Below are 21,447 nucleotides of genomic sequence, written 5' to 3'. Positions count from 1 at the left end.
GAAGACTTGTGTGAACGTTAACCGACAACCAGATCAGAAAATATCTCGAGAAAAATTAGCTCAAGGTAGCAGAAGGAGATTCTATAATTACTCAAATACTCAACACTCGTGAAAATATTCATTGAAGATATTCGCGTGTGTGATGTCACCCTACTACTATTGAAGCAGAGGGTTTGTGATGCTCTAGAAGGGATATTCGAGGAAAACGAACACTGTTTAGAAAAACCATAAGAGAGCCAACAGAAGGAGGGACCGGAGGATTTTACGTTCAGTCTAGCGCACGGAGGCGTGTGAACGCGTCACCTGACCGTCATGGCGGAGGATCTACGCTGGCGCTCTTCCATGCTCGCGATACACGTATCAGACCTCGCCGCACTCAAGAACCTCGTCTCCCGCCTGCTCGACCCACATCGTCACGACGATGAGGCGGACGACTACGAGACGATCGTGCCGGCGGCCGCGCGCGCCGTCACCGGCCGGCTCCTCGACACGCGCATGCTCAACTGGAGCAACCAGCTGCTGATCTCTCTCTCCGAGGCGATGGCCGCGCACCGCTGGTCCGACGCCGCCCGTCTACTCGCCGTGCTCATGCGCCAGACCGACTTGAGGTCGCGCGCGGGCACCGCCGCCGTGTGGCGCGCGGGCATAGAGTCGCTGCTGCGGCTGCGCGCGAGCGAGGGGGCACTGGCGATGCTGATGCGGCATGCGCAGGGGGCGCTGCACGAGGAGGCGCCCGAATACGCCCTGCTCTACATCCTGCATCTGCTGCGCGAGGGACGCATCAACGAGCTCCACCAGGCGTTCGGCGCGGTGGCCGCGGCGCCGCCGCCGCAGGAGAGCAGCGGCACGGCGCGCACGCGGGCCGTGCGACGCGCGCTGACCGCGTACCGCGGCATGACGCAGTACGCCGAGTGGCTCATTGACCGGCAGCAGCTGCGGACGCTGGCGGCGGCGGCAACGACGGCGGCGGAGACGGAGACGGGCGGCGACTACCTGTACGAGACGCAGAAGATGGGTCACGAGGAGTCGCTGCGCAATCACGCCGAGATGGCGATGGTCGCCTTCGAGAAGCTGCTCGACGAGCCGGGCGTGTGCGACGCGTTCGTGACGAAGTACGTGCATCTCATTGACAGCTCGCAGCAGCACCTGAGCGTGTCGAGCGTCGACGTGCTGCGCCGCTACAGGACGCGGAATCCGGACAACCCGAACGCGCACAGGTACCTGTACGCGGCCGTGGCGAAGCGCGGAGCCACCGCCGCCGAACTCTTGGACATACTCGAAGGGTATGCAGAGGTGAACCCGTCAGATGAATTGATGTTAGATTATGTAGATCTCCTCGGTGACGACGATGCTGTGAAGAAGATGGCAGTGTTGTTTGACATGCTAGATTACGCCGCGTGGCAGCACGACAGGCGGCCGTGGCAAAAACTCAGCGACGTTCTCCTTAGCGTCGGTTCAGAGGCGGAGGTTGAAGGTGCCCTTGACCTCTGGATAGATAGGAAATCTTGGTGGCCTACTTACCACTTTACAGAGTTTCATGCGAACGGTGACGATCTTTTGTTGTTAGTCAGCAAAGCTGTAGTTGCGGTCATTTTGGGTGAAAGTGAATCGAAGTTCTTAAAGAAAGCTTATCAGCAAATTCTTGCAGATCCTGATCTTGAGAGTAAGTTTCAGCTTGCAGTCAATGCTAGGAATCGGGCGTGGGGGAAATTGTATGATAAAGTGAGTAGCAGCATAATAACTTGACAGTAACATCTCTGAGAAAGCATCTTGCAGATCCTAATCTTGAGAGTTAGGAATCTTCAGCTTGCAGTCAGTGCTAAAATTCGGGTGTAGGGAAAATCTTATGATAGTATATAAATTTAGGAGCATAATAACTTGACAATAACATCTCTGAGAACGTAAATTTAATAGTGTAATAAATTTAGAGCTGTGACCTATTGTTGGCATGATGTCGTGGGACCTACTCCTTTAGTATATTGCAAGCAAAAAATTGCTGTATTATATTGTGTTGTAGTTACAGTGTTGAAATAAACCCGTTAATAAAATGTCGTTTACTGTATGTATTTTCCCCGCTGTGTATCTCGCGCACTATAGTCTGCATGAGTGTCAGCTGAGCATGCCACATTCCAAACTAACATATTTCATTAGCGCTACATTCGAATTAACACTGCATCTGATAGCATGAATATATCTATAGAACTCTATGCGTATATTCCTGCTGATACCAAATGGCTTATAGTGTCAATGTATTAGTAGCAAAAATTGCACATCCCAAACAGTAGCTTCAAGTGTATTTCCTTCTTTTCAGGGCCTGTTTTAAGAGGAACTGGAAGATATTCAGATGTCTTTGGATGAATGTATCAGCATACTAGTTGCTGCCAAAACGAAAAGTGCATACGGCATACTGTGAATATATCTGAATTAGAAATGTACGCCAGCTCAACTGTTTGAGGAAGTGCAGTTTTTAAAAGAAAGAGTGATACAAACGCTATAATAAATCAAGTGCAGACATGAGGCTAAACTTGTCGAACATTTGTGCGAATCTAATCTCCGAAACAAATTTTCCAACGTAGAACCTAATATCACAATACAACTCGTACAATTACGTAGCTCGACCAGCTACGTTGTAGATGTCAGTATGAGGATCCTGTTCATAATTGTCAATTAGATTGGGAGAAAGAGTGAAGGAGAGATAGAGAGAATACATTGCATTTATACATTATGAACTCACAGGACATATATACGAACCGAGATCAACCGTGCTTGACTTCAAATTCAAGCTTGACCATCATTCACTAGAGTAGACATTGACAGACTATTAGGCTAGGCATATCAAATGACTCATTATTATATAATTAAGACATGAGGCTGAGGACGGCTGCCGTGTCGCTGTCAGTCATGTTCCTACTCGTCTACATCACCCTATACCTACGCATCCACGCCATGTTTTCCCATGTTCGCGATGAAGATTTCAGCCTCCCACCGAGAGCACGTCCCAATTCCTTCGGACAAGGTGGCGTGCTGCCGCCGGTCGAGTCTCCCGTGCAAGATGGCGGCGACGCGGCTCCGATCGCGCTGCACGATCTGAGCAACGTCTCGTCCTGGAAGGCCCTGCGCGATCCCGGTTACCGCTCCCTGAGGGAAGCGACGCACCGGCGCGACCTCGAAACGCTCCGACGAATCACCGCCGCCTCGGAGCTGCGCGAGTTCGCTGAGGGCCTACTCAACGACACGGCGCGCCTCGTGGAGGTCGCGGGGTCGCCGTGGGCGGTCGCGGCGGGGTGGGTGCAGAGCCGCGCCGTGCTGCCTGCGCGCGCGCCGCAGCTGGGGGCGCTGCTGTTTGCGATGGCGACCGAGAAGGTGACGCGAGCAGACGTCGGCTACCAGGGAACACAGCTGAAGGCAACGCTACTGCTGGAGGGCGGACAGCGCGTCTCGTTCAGACCGCAAAAGTGAGAGGAGTCCTAGTGGTGGCATGCCACCTGTGATATCGAGTAGCTTTAGAGGGATTTAGTCGAATCGAGGACACGTAACAGTGTGCTGTTGTACTGTACTGCACAATTCTGGGGGATATATACGTTATATTACGAATATATATATATATATATATATATATATATATTCAATGCCACTAGCATAAGCATAACTGCACGGTGTACTTGATTACTATTTTAACCTTTTTTAACTATTTTAGCTTTTACTTGATTGCTATTAATTTTTATTACGGTAAAAGATATGCAAGGTTTATGCACGCACGCATGCACACACGCACGTGCACACGTGTGTAACGACTTTGTACTTCAGGTATGCACGTGATAAGGTCATCAAGGGAACGCCGTATGCTGGATATGACCGACATAATGGAGAAATCGCTGCTTTTCACTTGGGCAGGTGCAGATTGCTTTTCCAGAGCATAGATATATCACATTCTATAAAAAAATGGAATACCGCAATAAGGAATGCTGTCGTTGTATATATGATCTATTATGTGTCTTGTGAGGGATCGTTCAATGCACTTCGTATTAAATGTGTAGATCGTGTGATGATATGTACTCATATTTTCCGTTTTAACCTGCATCATTCTTGCATGCGTACATCTGCTCTTGCAGGATATTGGGTTTGAGAAGAATACCTGTTGCTGTAGGCAGACGCATCAATCTAACGTCGGAACTAATGCCTGTGGCAGAGTTGCGACTACTGGAGACATTCCTAGTGAAAGGTAGTTTATTTGATATCAGGCACTGTATGTTGATTGGTCCTCCTGCCTTCTCTAATGTATGGGCTACATTTCGATAACGAATTTCTCTTCAGGTTAGACACTCACATATCCTCACATCCAAATGCATTCATTACTGATTAGAAAACATTGTCAAACCAAACATGTGTTGGCGGACATCTATGAAATGGCCAGGTCATAACGATGATCAAATCAACAAATCAACATTATAGCACATCGCAGCCGAAAAAGGAAGAGGAAGAAGAAGATGTGGCCTTCGTTATGACCAATTCTTACCCTTTCTAAGCGAATGCACTGCTTCGGTGCGTTATTTCATGTGTATGTGCTATTCCCCGCGCAGGTGACAACGTCTGCTTTTACGGGAAGTGCGGCCCCTGTCGACCGGAGACGGCTGCGTGCGGCGTTGGGTCCGTGATGGAGGGAGCAGTCACACTGTGGCTGCCCAAGAACTGGCCGCTCAAGAAACGTCTCTGGCATCCCTGGAAGCGCACGTACAACGTCAACAAAACTGCACGGTGAGTACGTGTAATTACTACTCCAGTTGATGCGGCCATGTATCTGTATTTGTGTGCGTGCATTTGTGCATGTTAGTGCCCAGGTGTGTGCGTGCGTGTTGGTCAATGCATCCATGATTGTGTGCGCCTGTGTACGTATTGGTGCGTAAGTGTGCATACGTGTGTGTGTGTGTGTGCATACGTGCATTCATGCGTGTGCGGATATATGAACGTTCTCTCTTTTTCGTCATATAATAAGAAGCTGCTCGCGGGCCATAAAAGCAGTGTGTGTCTTTGTTTGCACAGATGGCAAACCGACCAGGACTACTGTAATATTGTGCGCAGCAGCCCACTATACAAGTCTGGCCCGATGCTGCTGGACCTCATCGATGCGTCAGTTCTGGACTATCTCATAGGCAATGCCGACAGACACATGTGTGAGATGTTTGCTGGATGGGAGGACAGCATGGTAGTGCTGCTGGATAATGGCAAGAGGTACTGTACGTTATGTAATGTTATTGCTGTTAATTAATTTGCTGTTCATTACAGCGTGGGATGTCTCTGCGTGTAGACTATTGAGTATTGTAATAACTATTGTACCCCGAATCAATAATATGGTTTAATTATTGTTAGCCGCGTATAACACTGGCGCTGGCTCATATTACGTGATCACGACCAGATGGAGGTGATCTGTTTGCTCAAATGAAAACATCTGATCACATGGTGAAGGTGCTCGGTCGAAGATTTCTTGTCCATACGGCATACAACAGGTAGTGTGTTGACTAATGATGGCTTTATTTTCACATACACGTAAAATACACATAGCAGGAGTGATACTATATAGTTTTTTTTTTTTTCCATGCTGCTATTGTTGATGTATTTTTAGTTTCATCACCAAAGTTAAGCACCAGTCATGTATTAAAGACGTCAATCATATATGATTTGTGAATACTTTATTACTTGAATTTATTAATATAATTTATTAATTATTATTTGTTTGTTTTATTACTTATAGTTTCGGGGATCCTGACAAAGATGAAGTGACAATCCTGGCTCCGTTATACCAGTGCTGCATGTGAGTTGCAGTGATAACTTCCTACAATCGTATCCTATCCTCTAGCATCTAGCACTGAACACGTTTTAGGAAACTATAGCAAGACTGCTGTTAATTGTATCCCCCGCGACGAAGTCGGCAGGGATGCTATGGTTTCATGTCTCCCCAGCCGCCGCCGCCGCTCGGTCCGCCGCAGAGAATTTCCCTTCTGCTCTATAACTCGACCCCTAATTAACCTAGCGTGACCAAACTTGGTATACTTACACATCTTGGGGAGAGCGTGAGCAGCGTACCAAAACCAGGTCACTGCAACCTTTATTTGACCTTTACTTTGACCTTGATCATATTTCCCTTCCGCTCTCTAACTCGGCCCCTAATTGACCTAGCGCTACCAAAACCAGGTCACTACCTTTATTTGACCTTTACTTTGACCTTGATCATATTTCCCTTCCGCTCTCTAACTCGGCCCCTAATTGACCTAGCGCTACCAAAACCAGGTCACTACGACCTTTATTTGACCTTGACCTTCATCATATTTTCCTTCCGCTCTATAACTCGGCCCCTAATTGACCTAGCGCGACCAAACTTTGTATACTTACACATCTTGGGGAGAACACGGGGGATACATGTAGTTGGCGACAACTGCCCTTTCTAGTTGGGTTTGGAAAGGAAAAATGTGAAAGTTTTTATCCGTGTCTCCTAATTGTTGTTCCATCAGCATCGCATTCTTTGTGTTGGTCAACATGGCAACAGCTTAGAATAACATCAAAATGCGCTTAGAATAGTATATTCATCAGCTTTTCATAATATATTAATTATTAAATTGGTGCATATGATTATGAGACAAGATAAATAGATTCGTGGTTGTATATATATATATATATATATATATATATATATATCAAGAGTGCATAATAGGAGATCCTATCATGTACTCTTGATATATATATATATATATATATATTTATGTATTGTGCAACCTGTCTGAGCGAGGTAACCATATATAGATATTCGCCCTCTTATGTCCACGTTAAGCTCACCCAATTGTAATGACACTTCCCTACTAAGCAGTGTTTTTAGAACGCTCATATCGCCATGCTGATTGGCTGGAGTTACCTGTGAGTGGCAGCTGAGTTGAGATTCATGTTGTGGTTGTTGTTGTTGTTGTTGAAATTCATGCTGTTGTTGTTGTTGTTGTTGTTGACATTCATGCTGTTGTTGTTGTTGCTGTTGAGATTCATGTTGTTATTGTTGTTTTTGCAGCATGCGGCGGTCGACCTGGCAGCAGCTGAGCTGGTTAACAGGCGGCATGCTCGGCTCGTTGCTGCGAATGCTGCTGGGGTACGACGCCATCACGCCCGTGCTCACAGACGCCCACTACCGCGCCGTCGATCGCAGGCTCAAAGCCATCCTCACCATCGTCGACACGTGCATACGGACGCACGGACGCGCCAGCGTTCTCGTTACAGATGCAGCACAGTGACGCGCCAGTGACAAACAGGTGACAGTAGATGACGTGACAATCATGATGACATGATTGTCTTCGTAGGCTCAAGAATGTGTTTGTGAAAATGATGCATGCGTGCAACTCAGTATAACGAAAGATTATTTATTATGCGCATGATCACTTTTAGGAAATCGAATAACACTCGTTACAAAAAATATTATTTCCGTGTTCATAACTTGCGTTTAAACGCAGACGTTTTACTGCAAGCTAGGGCACGTATTTTTGTGGCAACCGTGACGTAAATGTTTATCTAGAATCATTAGGAAAGTATATATTATATACACAAATACTCGTTAATCTGAGATTACCATCAGACTATGTTTTAGTTATATATTTGTTATATATTATATACGCAAGTTGTTAGCAAGTACTGCAGTGTTTTAATCAGACCTACTTGTAAAGTTTGGTTTGTTCTATATGTTTATTCTTGTTGAATCTCAAAAGAAGTGTTACAAGTGTGCAATAATATCATGTTAAAATCATGAGTAATATATTTTAAGCGGTTTATATTTTAATATGACAATGTCTTCCTATATATTTATGAGACTACTGTACGGGAATCACAGAGGTAAGTGTTCATACCTATAGCCAATATGAAATCAAGAATCTCCTACAATACAAGATATTTTACAATTCTCAATTCGTGTACCTATTTTATTGATGTGTGAAATGGTTTAAAAAATTAGAATATATAAATATATATATAAAAACATATCATTGACCTTGTGATTTCCCTGTTGTAATGGCCCCGTTGTAGCCTCAATAAACATCGTGCATTTAACATCAAAAACTTGTTGCCAGGTCATTTATTATAGCCGTAGCTTTAATAACGAAATTTCCCTATACACACGCTGTGAATAGTAAGCTAGAAAAAGCTGTTTTGTAAATATGAGGAAGAAATAGGTAATTTATTATTTAAAATGACGTCTGAAGTAAAACATCCCAATGTCGTTAACAATTCCTTCATACAATTGTATTCTCATTTGTCGTTATTACTGTTGCAATCAATGGAATACACAAAGAGAGCTTCACCGATATAATAAGCATTCACGTATGATGACTATATCTAATACCTCACACCTATAATCATTTGATGTATAGTTTAATGGCATGATTGCAAATAAAAGGCTTCATAGGCTCCAACATTCTGATATTCGTCACACATTATAAGCCCCTTCATACACGCAAAGGTATCTTCATAATCTGCATACACGCAAATACCACAGCGATGGAAAGATATACGATTGAATTGCTTGGGTGATGTTACGCAGCAGATTATTCATGCAGTTTTATTTCAATTGAGTATTCATTCAGTAATCCGTATGATTACTATGCTGTAACAGAGTACTACTATTTTCAATCGAGGCTGCTGTAAGATTTTTTTACGATTTCTTTTTACATTAATGGAGAATTCTGTTAAACTTGCATGGCATGACAGCAGTATATATAAGTCGCAGGCTAATTTATGCAAGGAGACATACCTTATACACCGGATACACCTGGCTAAAAATGAGTGTATGATAGTTACTGGAAACCCATATGGGTACACCTTACATTAAAAGAGAAGGATATGTGCATTGCACTGATTATGCATACGTTCATATTACCTATCTGAAAGCTATGTACGTCATACAATAAAAGCAGGGCGAAAGTGCATAGAACTGATTACATAATAACATATGAACTGGCATACGCCGGGTTATTCTGCAGGTGATATAAATTCGCTAAACCAATTAACTATCAATTCCTACAAGGTAACTTGCCATAGCTATACTACGTACTCTTCCAAACAACTACTCGACCCGTGAAGCCTTTCGTTCTGCCACACGAATGCCCACGTGCCCACTGTGACACAGTGAAGGCTTACACTGTACGGGGCAAGTACGGGGCTTGTCCGGGGCAAGCTACTGCTGACGCAAACACAATCACACCACATGCACATGTCCACAGTCGGGATTCTTTTTCCCAGACATAGCCAAAATTTTGGAAGTGAAAATAACAACAAATCACTCTATATGAATCCATAACCATACATTTAACTAATATATTGTATTTGGGTAGATAAACACGCTTCGCAGAAACCACTCTAGGTATAGTGCATTCATATTAACAGAATACACATACCGAATTCAACATTCCCGGGAGTTCCCTGATTAGTTTTATTTATGTGATCACAATGTACGTACATATAACTACATCATATATACCGCAACAATTTCTAATTCATACCCCTAGTCGCAACAGATTGAAAGAGGTTTTGATTAACGAAATGACTAAAGACAGCTTCCAGGCTGTTAACTTGTTTAAATAATTACCGAGGTTGGTCCGACGATATTGAGAACATGGTGACAGGAATGGTGTGCCTAATTGTAACTAACAGGCACACTATCTGTATCTGACATTTCATGACTAGAATGATCTCCACCAAGCGCACGTGAAAGCAGAAGAATATGCTAAAGACGTATGCCATGCGCAGTATGTAGAAATCCCATAGACAAAGAAGATCTCCAAATGGTGGGAGGGGAGTTCATTTCAATAGTAATGACATGTATATGCTCATATATGTGTGCGCATCAATCTCTCTTTATACCGAAAAAAAAAACTCAACACCAACAAACAAATTCATCTAAAGTGATTTAACCTCCATGTATACTCGAACCACATCTACACAATGAACAACACACGTAACTTAGAGAACATCATATGCTATATATTAGTTTTGTAATATATCTCGTTCATAAATAATGGACTGTTCTAATATGGTAAGCACTTGCACTTCCAAGTCATTTTCCCTCGGCCGCTCAATTTTTGTAAGGCGTAAGGTGGGTGGGCCAGACTTCACCTTATATGCATGCGTGATTCTTTCCCAACCACTTCGAATTCCAAACAGACAAGCGAACTAAGGCAACATAACCGCGAGTTAATACAGGCGAGTCACACTAGATATGTACGTATTACTTGTTACGGAATTTGCCACCAGAGCGAGACACGTGCTGAATTTTCGATCAGCACGTTATTAGAACATGTTACTCAGCGAGTAATGAGAAAGAAAGAAATTCTGAAATGATACATATTGAATTTCTGTGGGATGGGTGCTGTTCGTAGAAGATAATGGACCAGGTACAGATGGTTAACAAGTAGCAGATGATCCTCAATTGAATCCTTGACCGAGCTGGTCTTTGTGTGAAAATGGAATCAACCATGTTTGCTTCTAGTGGATGTATTCGAGATATGCGACTGGGACTTTTCCTTTCTGATTGCCTCTCTTCGCCATCACGTACTGGTCATCCAAGTCTGCTGTCACTGTAATCACCTGCAATGAAACCAATCTGCCATGTGTGTGCATGAAGACTATGTCATACATGTAGATTGTGCCTTGGACGCATGTAACACACATACCGCCCACACACACACGCACCCCCACACACACCACACACACACGCACCCCCACACACACCACACACACACGCACCCCACACACACCACACACACAGGCACCCCACACACACGACACCCCCCCCCAGACACCACACACACACGCACCCCCACACACACCACACACGCACGCACCCCCACACACACCACACACACATGGACGCATATCGCTGAAGGAAAAGGCCTACGTCACGTCACTAGCAATTCAATGCCACAAACGATGGTAATTTAAAATTCAATAAGACATGGGTAATCAGGGCATGAAATTAACTTTTGAACCAGGGAGTCCAACGGACTCCCTACCCTCAAAAAGAGGGAGTCCGCAGCAAAATGGGGGAGTCTGCAGTCTGAGGTTCAAAATTAAAGATATTAACAATAATTACGCATGTGCTTATTTTTAAGATTCATGCAGTTGGACGTCTGCCAAATTTTCTTTGGACATTAGCTTAAAAAATACAGTAATTCCGCGAGGCCGTGCTTCGGAACGAACTAGCTAGTATAGCAGAATTTTCAGGGAGTCACACGGACTCCTGCATATGTCAAATCAGGGAGTCCGCTCTGGAATGAACTAGTTAGTATAGCAGAATTTTCAGGGAGTCACACGGACTCCTGCATATGTCAAATCAGGGAGTCCGACAGTAAATCAGAGAGTATTTGACTCCGGACTCCCGTTAATTTCGCACCCTGGGTAATAATAGCTGCAGGTAAAACCAAATTAATCAATGTAGCTATGCCAAGAAGCCATTAATTACACTTGTATACGCTTTGCACGTGCTTCTTTAGATATTATATATATATATATACTCTATAGAGAATTTAGTCTGTGTAATAGATTATTCCTTTAATTTCCTTACGCGGTGTAGATGCACGGACACAATATACTAACCCCAGCCCCAGTAGTAAAACCAACATAGCTAAAAACATGTTGGAAACACTCGCAGGGTGCTAAATTAACGGGGGTCCGGAGTCAAATACTCCCTGATTTACTGTCGGACTCCCTGATCTGACATATGCAGGAGTCCGTGTGACTCCCTAAAAATTCTGCCATACTAACTAGTTCGTTCCAGAGCACGGCCTCGCTGAATTACTGTATTTTTTCAGCTAATTTCCAAAGAAAATTTGGCAGGCGTACAACTGCATGAATCTTAAAAATAAGCACATGCGTTATTGCTTTAATTTTGAACCTTAGACTGCGGACTCCCTCATTTTGCTGCGGACTCCCTCTTTTTGAGGGTAGGGAGTCCGTTAGACTCCCTTGTTCAAAAGTTAATTTCTACCCCTGCACTCGTGTGTAAATTAAGTGGCTACACAACTGGTTTGCATACGAAAACTATTGGTGCATTATATTTCAGTGCTACAGTGATTCACATTCAACGATTTTATCATTTTTGCTACTAGACTACATGAACAGCAGTGAGTATATATAGTAGCTCCAAGAAACGGTCTTGCTAGGGTTAGAAGACTGTATAGACAATGTCGGGTTATGAGTATAGGTGCTGAACTATAACCATCATGGTTGCCATACCACCATATGCTACCTAGCCACTTGCACGCACTGCCTAAGAAAATGTGCTTCGAAAAACACACACTGAACTTATTACAGAGGTGCCCTGTCTAAGTTAGCCTGCAAGCGCAAACACAACAAGCGAGTGGCTGCCACACGCACACAACAACCAAACCTCTCCCCTAACCATGTCAGTAGTAAAATCCAATCCGCATGTTAGTCTTCATGCACACGCGCACACGCCCCCGCATACACATGAGCGTATCAAACTTGTGTGAATGAACGGACGGTTTAGAATGGGTTGTGCGTTGAGCACGTGATGACTGAACGAAACATGGATAGTAGGCCTACCGTTTATTTCCGTAGAAAACTTCAAAAACGTTTAGTCCACACAAGCCTGTAGATCATCGCTCAATTATGATAATTTATGTCTTCGATTGCACCAATCAGAAAACTGCTGGTACCACTGACCTTTGACCTACATGATTTCTTCTGATTTCTACCAATCAGAACACCTGTTGGCCTTCTTCCTCTTCTACCCGGGAACACAGTATTTAACGAGGAGGTTGTGTAGCATGTGTGGTTGTAAGTGTCAATGTGGACATCCCACATTTAGTGTATTTTGCTATTGCAATTTGCAGCCTATTCCAAACAGCTTCACTGTTTGCCTGTCTACTGTGTAGAGAAAGCCTATGTATGGTCAGCGGCAGTGATAGGGAAGTGTGCTTCACGGTAAGGCTACGCTTATAGCAACATTAGAGCTAAACTAAATGGAATGCAGTGCAGCTGTAACATCCTACCTCAACAAGCTAACAGCTACTTCAATACTTACTAAGGCAGGGCGATAAAACACTTTCGTCGTATATTTATTCGGTATTTGCACGTGAAAGGCCAAACGTAAATTACATTGCAGCCAATGCACTACACACATCTGAGCACTAAAATCCTAAACATTCAACAAAAAAGCTACCGTTGATAGATTAATGTTGTAATCAGTGTACATGCGCATGAATACATGCACGAATCTATCAACAGACGTAGACATACGCACGCACGCACACACACACCATAAATACACGCACGCACGCACGCACGTACACACGCACGCACACACATAACTATGCACGCACGCACGCACGCACGAGGAAGGGCGGTGGCCACGCACCTCGTCTGCTAAGAGAGACAGCTCCTGTGACTCATGTGCGTCGTAGTCATACAGCACCCGCGCTTTCCTCGATGCTCCGTCCACGCCGCCCGCGCTACTTATGTAGGCACTGTTCCCGGACGAGACCACCGACGCACTGAGCGCGGCCACCGCACGCGAAGCAGAAAGGAGAGAGAGAGAAGAGAGAGAGAGAGCGTCATGGCAGCTTCCTCATGCTAGCCAACAGATGGCAGCAGCAGAGGCGGCGGCAGGACATGCGCCGGATCTGATTCATGCGCATGCATCATTCATGGGGCAGGCAGAGCGGCGTGCGTGCGTGCGTGAGTGTTTGTGTGTACGTGAGTACGTGTGTGCGTGCGAGTGTGTTGAAGGAAGGAGAAGAAACGGAGGTAGATCAGCAAAAGGGCGAGCACTGACCCATCACTGATGCGCGCATCGATACGCTCTGCGCTAGTTACTTCCCATGCCAACTGTCATGTGTGACTCAGTATCCACACACGTGTGTTTGCAGCCCAGCCCTGTGCAGGGACGCAAATAACGCGAAACCCACCCGACAGCCAACACGTCTGTTAGTTATGTCACATATAAGGTAGACATAACTCACCTAACCATCTGAGCGAGATAACCATGGCCAACCAATCCTGCCATGAACAGTTCTTACAAACAGAGAAGTTAGTTTACACATAGCACCTCGCAAGCAGCCTATATGTTAGTAGTACAGCAAACTGTTAGTGCGCACGAGTGCTGTGTAGAATAGAACGTGACACAATCAACACCTACTTGGCCATGTCCTTGTTAAGGTCCTCCATCATCTCGTGACAGCTTGCAAAATACTTCATCTGCGTCTCGGCGTATTCCATCAGACAGCGGAGGTGATTGGCCTGCAGCCGCAAACGGTGAACATACGAATTAGTGATTAAGTCACAATAAATAGCAAAAGTAAAAAAAATATTTCCACTTTTTCACAAAATGTAAGTAATTCTGTTCACTTTTTATTGTTAAATTGCTGCATCATACTTCCTATTTTACTATATTGTTTGATGTAAACATAAACTCGTGACTGATACATAGCCAATAGCAAGCAATTAATGTCAGGATCATAATAGCAAATCGCCCAGGTTTTTTGGATTTTTAACTAGTTGAGAAACAATCTTATCAGGTAAGAATTTGACAATACATTTAGTCCCGTTAGTACTTACTTTTAATGTAAAAAATGGCAACACAAATTTTACAAATATACACCATAGAAAATTCGCGACGTAGTCAAATTAAGCTTCACCTCTCGCAATCCAGCCAGTGAATGCATGGGAATCAGTGCTAGCACGTGTGATGACTGGCTTGCTGCCACACTAAACCACGTATCTATCTATGTGATTTATTTATACAAGCTGAAGTGAGAGTATTCATCATAATAGGGGGCTCTCAGAGCTCATCGCTACGACTTTGTTCAGCTGGTTCACCGGTGAACCAGAATGTAACTTTGCTCTCTGCATTTCTGTGATGTTGGAAAGTTTGGATTCACACCTGTGTGTGTTGTGCGGAAGTAGCTAATGAATCTAGGGATCATAACCTTGGACTTGACCGTTGCCACTCCATATACGTAATAGCAAGTGTATAGAGAAGGGCTAACGTGTCTTAGAACACTTACACAACATTATTCTCACCAATATATGCACCGATATGCATTACAAAGTAGATTTACATACGTCAATAGCACATGATCCTCACATTCTCAAGATAAACCATTGACTAGCACACTGTCTCTGCACTTTGTTACCTTTGTCTAAATAGAGTACCAGTCTAGAAGAATTGATGTCACAAAATAATATGCTCTCATATTTGTGGCACCATTTTCAGATTACATTTTTGCGAATCACGAGAATGCAAGCACAAGTTTGCATTTCATTAGCTATTTTATAGTCTATAAAAGCACAAACTCATAATAATTTTAATGTTGGAGTAATTATACGGAGTATGTACACTAAAGAGGCGAGACCTAATTTGTCTACAAGTTTTTATTTTTAGATTCATTTGAGAGGATAACTTGAAAGGGATACATACGTGTGCACTAGATATTCCTTCCATGAGTAGCTTGGTGACTTCCGTCTGTCTGTCAAACTCTGACTGAGATGCTCGCACCTCTGCCTCGGCCTACGCACACAACAACCAGACAGCAGTGTTACAGAGAGACAGTAGCAGCAGTAGCAGTGGTGGCACGAGCAACAACAACAACAACAGCAGCAGCAGCAGAAGCACTGACTGCAGAAGCAACAGCAGCAGCAGCAACAGCAGCAGTGGCTGGGGACTTTAACTCGTCTTCATATTACCTTGCAACAACTCAACTGCCTCTATTTACTATTAGGTTAGTACCTCTGTCACACAAATACCATCATCAAGATTTATCACACCACACACTCATTACTACACATGTACAAACCTATCCTTGGACAAAGGAAACCATTGTTGATTAAGTAATGCACAGCAGTTATTCAATATACAATGACGTCGTGGTATATATATCCACATCCATATATATTATCATCCACATTACTTGGTTTTACATATGCATAAATATGCAATAATTATGCATGTATTTGACATTAGCAGCTACATGTGGCCTCGGAGGAGCCGAGATCCAAACCTGGAAATCGCAATGGTTTTCTTGGAATGGTGTCGTTGGATTTCTTTTAATCATTTAAATCATTTTATCTCAAAATAAATCCAAAATGTTTAATTGAGTGACAGCAAAAGTACTACAGCCCATTGTCAGAAACTAAATCAGTTAACATTAACGTTTTCTCGTAAACTAGACATCTACACACTGTGTATGATAAATGCGTAACTTTACAATGTTTCTGACAATGTTAAGACTAATGTTAAGAATCATTTTGCCTCAGAGAATGAGCCCCTGGCTGCTGACACACTCGCTCTAGCAAATAATTTTCATGAATATCGAAATAAAATCATTACACATCGTGAGAATTCGGTTATAATTGACCAACTACAATGACATGAATGATAGATGCTATAGCAACACTCCATTTCTACATTAGAGATGCTACTGACGGGACGGCACGAGGTTACAAGCACACAAACCTTGTCAACAGTCAGATAGTCCTGAGCAGCAAGAAATCACGACAAAACAGTATTTCACTAACAACGTGACTACAGTTTCGCCTATCAATTAATACTCCACTTAATTAACGATTCGACGCTAACAGCGTTTGCCGATCACGCGCGAGGAGGTACAACTGTTACATGCACTTACATTACATGTGAGGGACACATCACGGATTCCTTCTCCGATATCCCCGACCGATTAAATAAAGTCGTGCCTAATCTTCGTCCAATTAGACGGGCAAATGTGGACGGAAATGGTGGACGGAATTATGGCTGTCCTGAGAAGCAAGAAGAGGGAGGAGAGCTGCCGAACTTCACTGACCTGATTTCTGTCACATCTCAATTCAATCATGTGCGTGCACGCTCGCACGCGCAAATCGTGTTAACCGAATACTGTCAGCGCATCGAACGTGAATGCCGGCCGCTTCCCGGCGCGATCCACACGTGCATCGCAACGTGAAATGTTTCATTTATACGTCACTCTCACAAAAAAACAGGGGGAGGGAGTGAGAGAGGAAGGGAAGGCAGCAAGTGATCGGCGGAGGAAAAGAGAGAGAGAGAGAGAGAGAGCGGGGCAGAGAAATGCACATACCATAGATAGAGAAGGGGAGGATGGAGGGAAGGAGAGAGCAAGGAAGAGGAAAAAATGGAGAGAGAAAGAGGAACAAAAAGAGAGATGGTACGAGAGAAAGAGAAACAAAGAAACAAAGAAAGAGAGAGAGAGAGAGAGAGAGATAAAGAGAAATTGAGAGAGTGAGCAAGACAGAAAAAGCAAGAGAGAGAGAGAGAGAGAGAGAGAGAGGGAAGGAGGGAGGGAGGGAGAGCGAGAGAGAAAAAGCAAGAGAGAGAGAGAGATAGCGAGAGGGGGGGAAGGAGAGAGGGTGGGAAGGCGGTAGGTAGGTATCGAGGGAGGGAGAAAGAGAGTAGATGTGGCTCAAGAGTATAAAAATAGTTCATCACTACGAATATCCCTATGAATAGGGCCAACTAATGGTCGGATCGAGTTCTTCAACAAAAAATAAAGCAAGCAAATTGCACATGGCACACGCATGTGCTCGTAAGAAAACATTTAAGGTGCTGTACGTACATCAGTATAGTGCACTAAGGCAATGCAATTTGTTAATTACAGTGTTAATAATATTCAATTACAGATGTGCATATCAACACAGCCGAGCTCTACCTGCCTAATTTAGTGCAGTGCCAAGTTAAATTGACAGTACAGTGGTCCCCGATTTTGAAAAACCATCTGTGCACACGTTGAAATGTGTATGTTGTAGTGTCCCAGTTAAGCAGGACTACTGCTTAATTAGGACATTTTCATGGTGTCCTCCGGCCTGTCCCAATAAAGCAAAAGTGGACACCGCTGCATTATAATATGCAATTGAAATTGCCTTCAACGCTGTTAACGTGTAAGGGCTTACACAGTACACCTACCATTAAAAACAAATCAATAATTAATGTTCAGTGCAATTTATACACAGACTTTTAAGTATTTTTGATAATTAATTGATTGTGTAATACCACGGCTATCAAAATTAACGATTAAAATTTAATATTTTAAAAATTAAAAACAAAAAAAGAATCAGGATGTAATCGTTCCACTAACGAAAACTTACAGCTGTTTGCATCTCTTGTGATTTCGCTTTCTTGAGCTTACTCTTTGCTGCATCAAGATCCAGACGCTTCATATCAAGTGTCTTTCTCTCTCTCTACACCCAAAAACAATTATCGTTATATACATATTTTTATAGTAGAGGTGGTGGGATGGTGGGAGCAGAGGTGATGGAGGTGTGTCTGTGGGGGGAGGGGATAGCAGCAGTGATGATGGTCGCAAATGATTTGGTGGGTGTATTAATAGTGGACATGATAAAAACAGTGGTCACAGTGTTGGTTTATGGTGGTAATAATGATGGATGATTATATTAGTGATGATACTGGCAACTACTAATACTGTATTCGATCTTATGCAACTATATTACCATGCTCATAGTTTCAGTACACGTGTTTAATGGCGACATATAGATCTCATCAAGAGCAGATAAAGAAGGAGAGCGTACAAGGGTAAAATGCTGAAACCATGCTGCAGTATTAGTCGAATTAATAAACTTTTCCCGTTTTATTTTGACGATCCTTTGCAGTATTATTGATTAGCTGTCTTACCTTGTTCATATAAAACAAACCGCATGTCCCTACGATGCCCCTACGCTGAGATAATGAGCGGTGAAAATCTGGTATTTTCGCCGAAACCAGACTCGAGATCAGTGTGAACTGCGACTGTCTCTCGAAGTGTTTCCAGTGTGTTGCTTCCGGTCGCCGCTGTGTAGCGCCATAGTGGCGCTGACTCACGTAATACTACCAGAGTTTACTATACATCCAGCGTGAGGTGGGCGTGAGGTGGGCACAGGTGGGGGTCATCACTATGGCAATCAATAACAGACGTCATTCGGGACACGCGAGGTTTCCCGAAGTTATAACACTTCGGGAGAGGGACGCAGTTCACACTGATCTCGAGTCGGGTTTCGGCGAAAATACCAGATTTTCACCGCTCATTATCTCAGCGTAGGGGCATCGTAGGGACATGCGGTTTGTTTGATATGAACAAGGTAAGACAGCTAATCAATAATACTGCAATGGATCGTCAAAATAAAACGGGAAAAGTTTATTAATTCGACTAATACTGCAGCATGGTTTCAGCATTTTACCCTTGTATGCTCTCCTTCTTTATCTGCTCTTGATCTCATGAATTCACTGGATATGTTTAGGGCTGTACCACAATGGTCTTCATATCTCCCTCTAGGAACGTTCGCAGCGGCGTGAGGAAATTGTTGTTGACCTTATGGATGTACTCCTTTTCAGCGTTGCCGATATTTCGCTCCATCTGCCCACACTTCACCAGTGTGCTGCCTTCAATCATATAGCGCATAAAATCACATTATTACGACAGGCCGTAGACGCGGTTAGAAACAACTAAACATGGACGCACGAGTTTTCGTTCGCAAGTGTTGAGAGTGTTGCAAGTGTTTTTTTTCAAGTGTTTTTTTGGGTAAAATCATTATGTTATTATGTTACTTGCGAACATCATTCAACAGTCAGGACGAGAGCTTACAAGTAAAGCTAGGCTGTATTTGCACTTTGCACGTGTGTCTGGCTGCGTGGAGGCGTTTGCATGACAGCTTCAATCAATTTATCATTTCACTTCAACTGAGAATCTCATACTTAGTACGCTTCCTCACATTGACTATAAAATAGTGCATAATAAATATTTGCACACATAACAGGTTGCATCTCAGTATACAATTTAATGATAGGTTCATCATTCTCCTTACGCCTAAGAGAAAACAGTAGGCTTAACGCATTTTAGACCTACGCAACCAGTCTGACACAAGTCGTTTCCACAGCCAGGAAGAAAAAATAAACTGGGTTTGTATATGCACGATACAAAATAGCTTGCTAGAAGAACACGATAATGAGAACCTGGTGTGAGCTCAACTTTCATCCTGGCATCCTCGCCCTTTTTCTCGCTTGTATAGACACAACAAACGTACCACTCAAACCTGTTTACACTTACAGCTTTGCTATCCTTCTAAATATTTTACCACACTGACGTAACTACCCATTACCCCACCCACCCATCTTACATTGCTAGACCCATCTTTATCTCAACAGCACATATTCAAACCAACAGCATTCTCTTCTGTCGACTCTGCCACGTGTACAGCACAAACTATACTAGGGTCAATGGTAGTTACGGACTAAGACAGCATGCACATCACACCAGCATGATCGTCGACAGAGCTCTCTGCTGTTAACACTGGAGTTATTATTTTCTGCAATGAAATTCTGTTGCAGCTCTTCTAAATTTACATCCATAGGAGTAGGTTCATGAGCATACTGCAACAGAAGCGAATTTATCGCAAGAAGCTTGAATCACTCAAGACTTTGCCGATTCCTCGTCTATTTCTTCAAACACTGTACTGCCATTCGGCCGGGTAGCCGGTACCAAATTTTGATCGTTGTGTCTTAAACGTGTGTGTGTACTAGAAAAGGTACACCCAGCACTGTAACGGCAGCTAAAGCTGGGTGGAAAAACAAAATCAATTGTGCACTACCAACACATTTCCTGCCCGACAATCGATGTAAACGAGAGCAGCTAATGTACTAGGCGAGAGAGCAAACACACGCACACACGCACAGACGCACGCACGTAACCACGCATACACACACCTGCACATAAACACAATCACATACATTCACACACACGCAGGTGCACATGTACACTCACACGCACACACACGCGCACATGAACACGCACGCACACAGTGCCACACACGCGCATACACAGAGACACACACGCACGCACACAGTGCCACACACGCACGCACACAGTGCCACACACGCGCATACACAGAGACACACAAACAGACAGACAGACGGACAGACTAACACGAATACAGACACACACGCACACATGCATGCACGCACGCACGCACGCCAACACGCACAGAGAGAGAGAGCGTGCACACTCACGCACACGCACGCACGCACACGCACACATACTCACACACACGCACTCATGTACACACACGAGGGAGGGGGGGTAGCTGCTAGGCATTCACTGAAGCCTCATCACTGCTATGAAGCCTATGATCATGCCGACTACTACCATAACCACTCCGGGTTTCAATGTGGCCATTTATTCTCTCAACCAAATTCGACGAACGAAAATCACAGTCTGGTTGTTTGTCTGCCAAGTCCTCCCCAGGATTCATGAGAGTTTTGTCAACCACAACCTTCTCTTCATATCTTCCCTTCTCCCCATCTCCTCCTCTCTCCTTCACTCTCTCTCCCACCTCCCCTATCTGCCCCCTCTCTTTCCCCTCCCTATCTCTATCTCTCTCTCTCTCTCTCTCTCTCTCTCTCTCTCTCTC

The 21,447-nt window shown here is 44.0% G+C and overlaps 3 protein-coding genes across 3 annotated transcripts in view; 2 read left to right on the top strand and 1 right to left on the bottom strand.

The window, feature by feature from the left end:
* The first annotated feature begins 312 nt into the window (after positions 1 to 312).
* On the top strand, positions 313 to 2,052 carry LOC106806452 (TATA box-binding protein-associated factor RNA polymerase I subunit A-like). Its single transcript, XM_014808391.1, has one exon. The coding sequence runs from the start codon at positions 313 to 315 to the stop codon at positions 1,744 to 1,746; it is 1,434 nt and encodes a 477-aa protein (XP_014663877.1). The 3' UTR covers positions 1,747 to 2,052.
* Positions 2,053 to 2,865: 813 nt separating this feature from the next.
* On the top strand, positions 2,866 to 8,085 carry LOC106806451 (glycosaminoglycan xylosylkinase-like). The gene is made up of 7 exons (XM_014808390.1): positions 2,866 to 3,455; positions 3,808 to 3,894; positions 4,113 to 4,222; positions 4,581 to 4,755; positions 5,041 to 5,229; positions 5,750 to 5,809; positions 7,052 to 8,085. The coding sequence occupies exons 1-7, from the start codon at positions 2,866 to 2,868 to the stop codon at positions 7,269 to 7,271; spliced, it is 1,431 nt and encodes a 476-aa protein (XP_014663876.1). The 3' UTR covers positions 7,272 to 8,085.
* A 295-nt stretch (positions 8,086 to 8,380) lies between these two features.
* The window catches only part of LOC106806459 (endophilin-B1-like), a 28,191-nt gene continuing 15,124 nt past the window's right edge, over positions 8,381 to 21,447 (bottom strand). Inside the window, exons 4-9 of the mRNA XM_014808398.1 lie at positions 19,290 to 19,423; positions 18,136 to 18,228; positions 15,461 to 15,550; positions 14,180 to 14,280; positions 13,400 to 13,535; positions 8,381 to 10,608 (exon numbers count right to left, since the gene is read on the bottom strand). Of these exons, the coding sequence (XP_014663884.1) occupies positions 10,507 to 10,608; positions 13,400 to 13,535; positions 14,180 to 14,280; positions 15,461 to 15,550; positions 18,136 to 18,228; positions 19,290 to 19,423 (656 nt within the window). The 3' untranslated portion in view covers positions 8,381 to 10,506. The remainder of the gene's footprint in view (positions 10,609 to 13,399; positions 13,536 to 14,179; positions 14,281 to 15,460; positions 15,551 to 18,135; positions 18,229 to 19,289; positions 19,424 to 21,447) is intronic.

This window comes from Priapulus caudatus, unplaced genomic scaffold (genome assembly GCF_000485595.1).
Source record: "Priapulus caudatus unplaced genomic scaffold, Priapulus_caudatus-5.0.1 Scaffold161, whole genome shotgun sequence".
NCBI classification, from domain to species: domain Eukaryota; kingdom Metazoa; phylum Priapulida; class Priapulimorpha; order Priapulimorphida; family Priapulidae; genus Priapulus; species Priapulus caudatus.
This window is presented reverse-complemented; position numbering and strand designations above follow the sequence as displayed.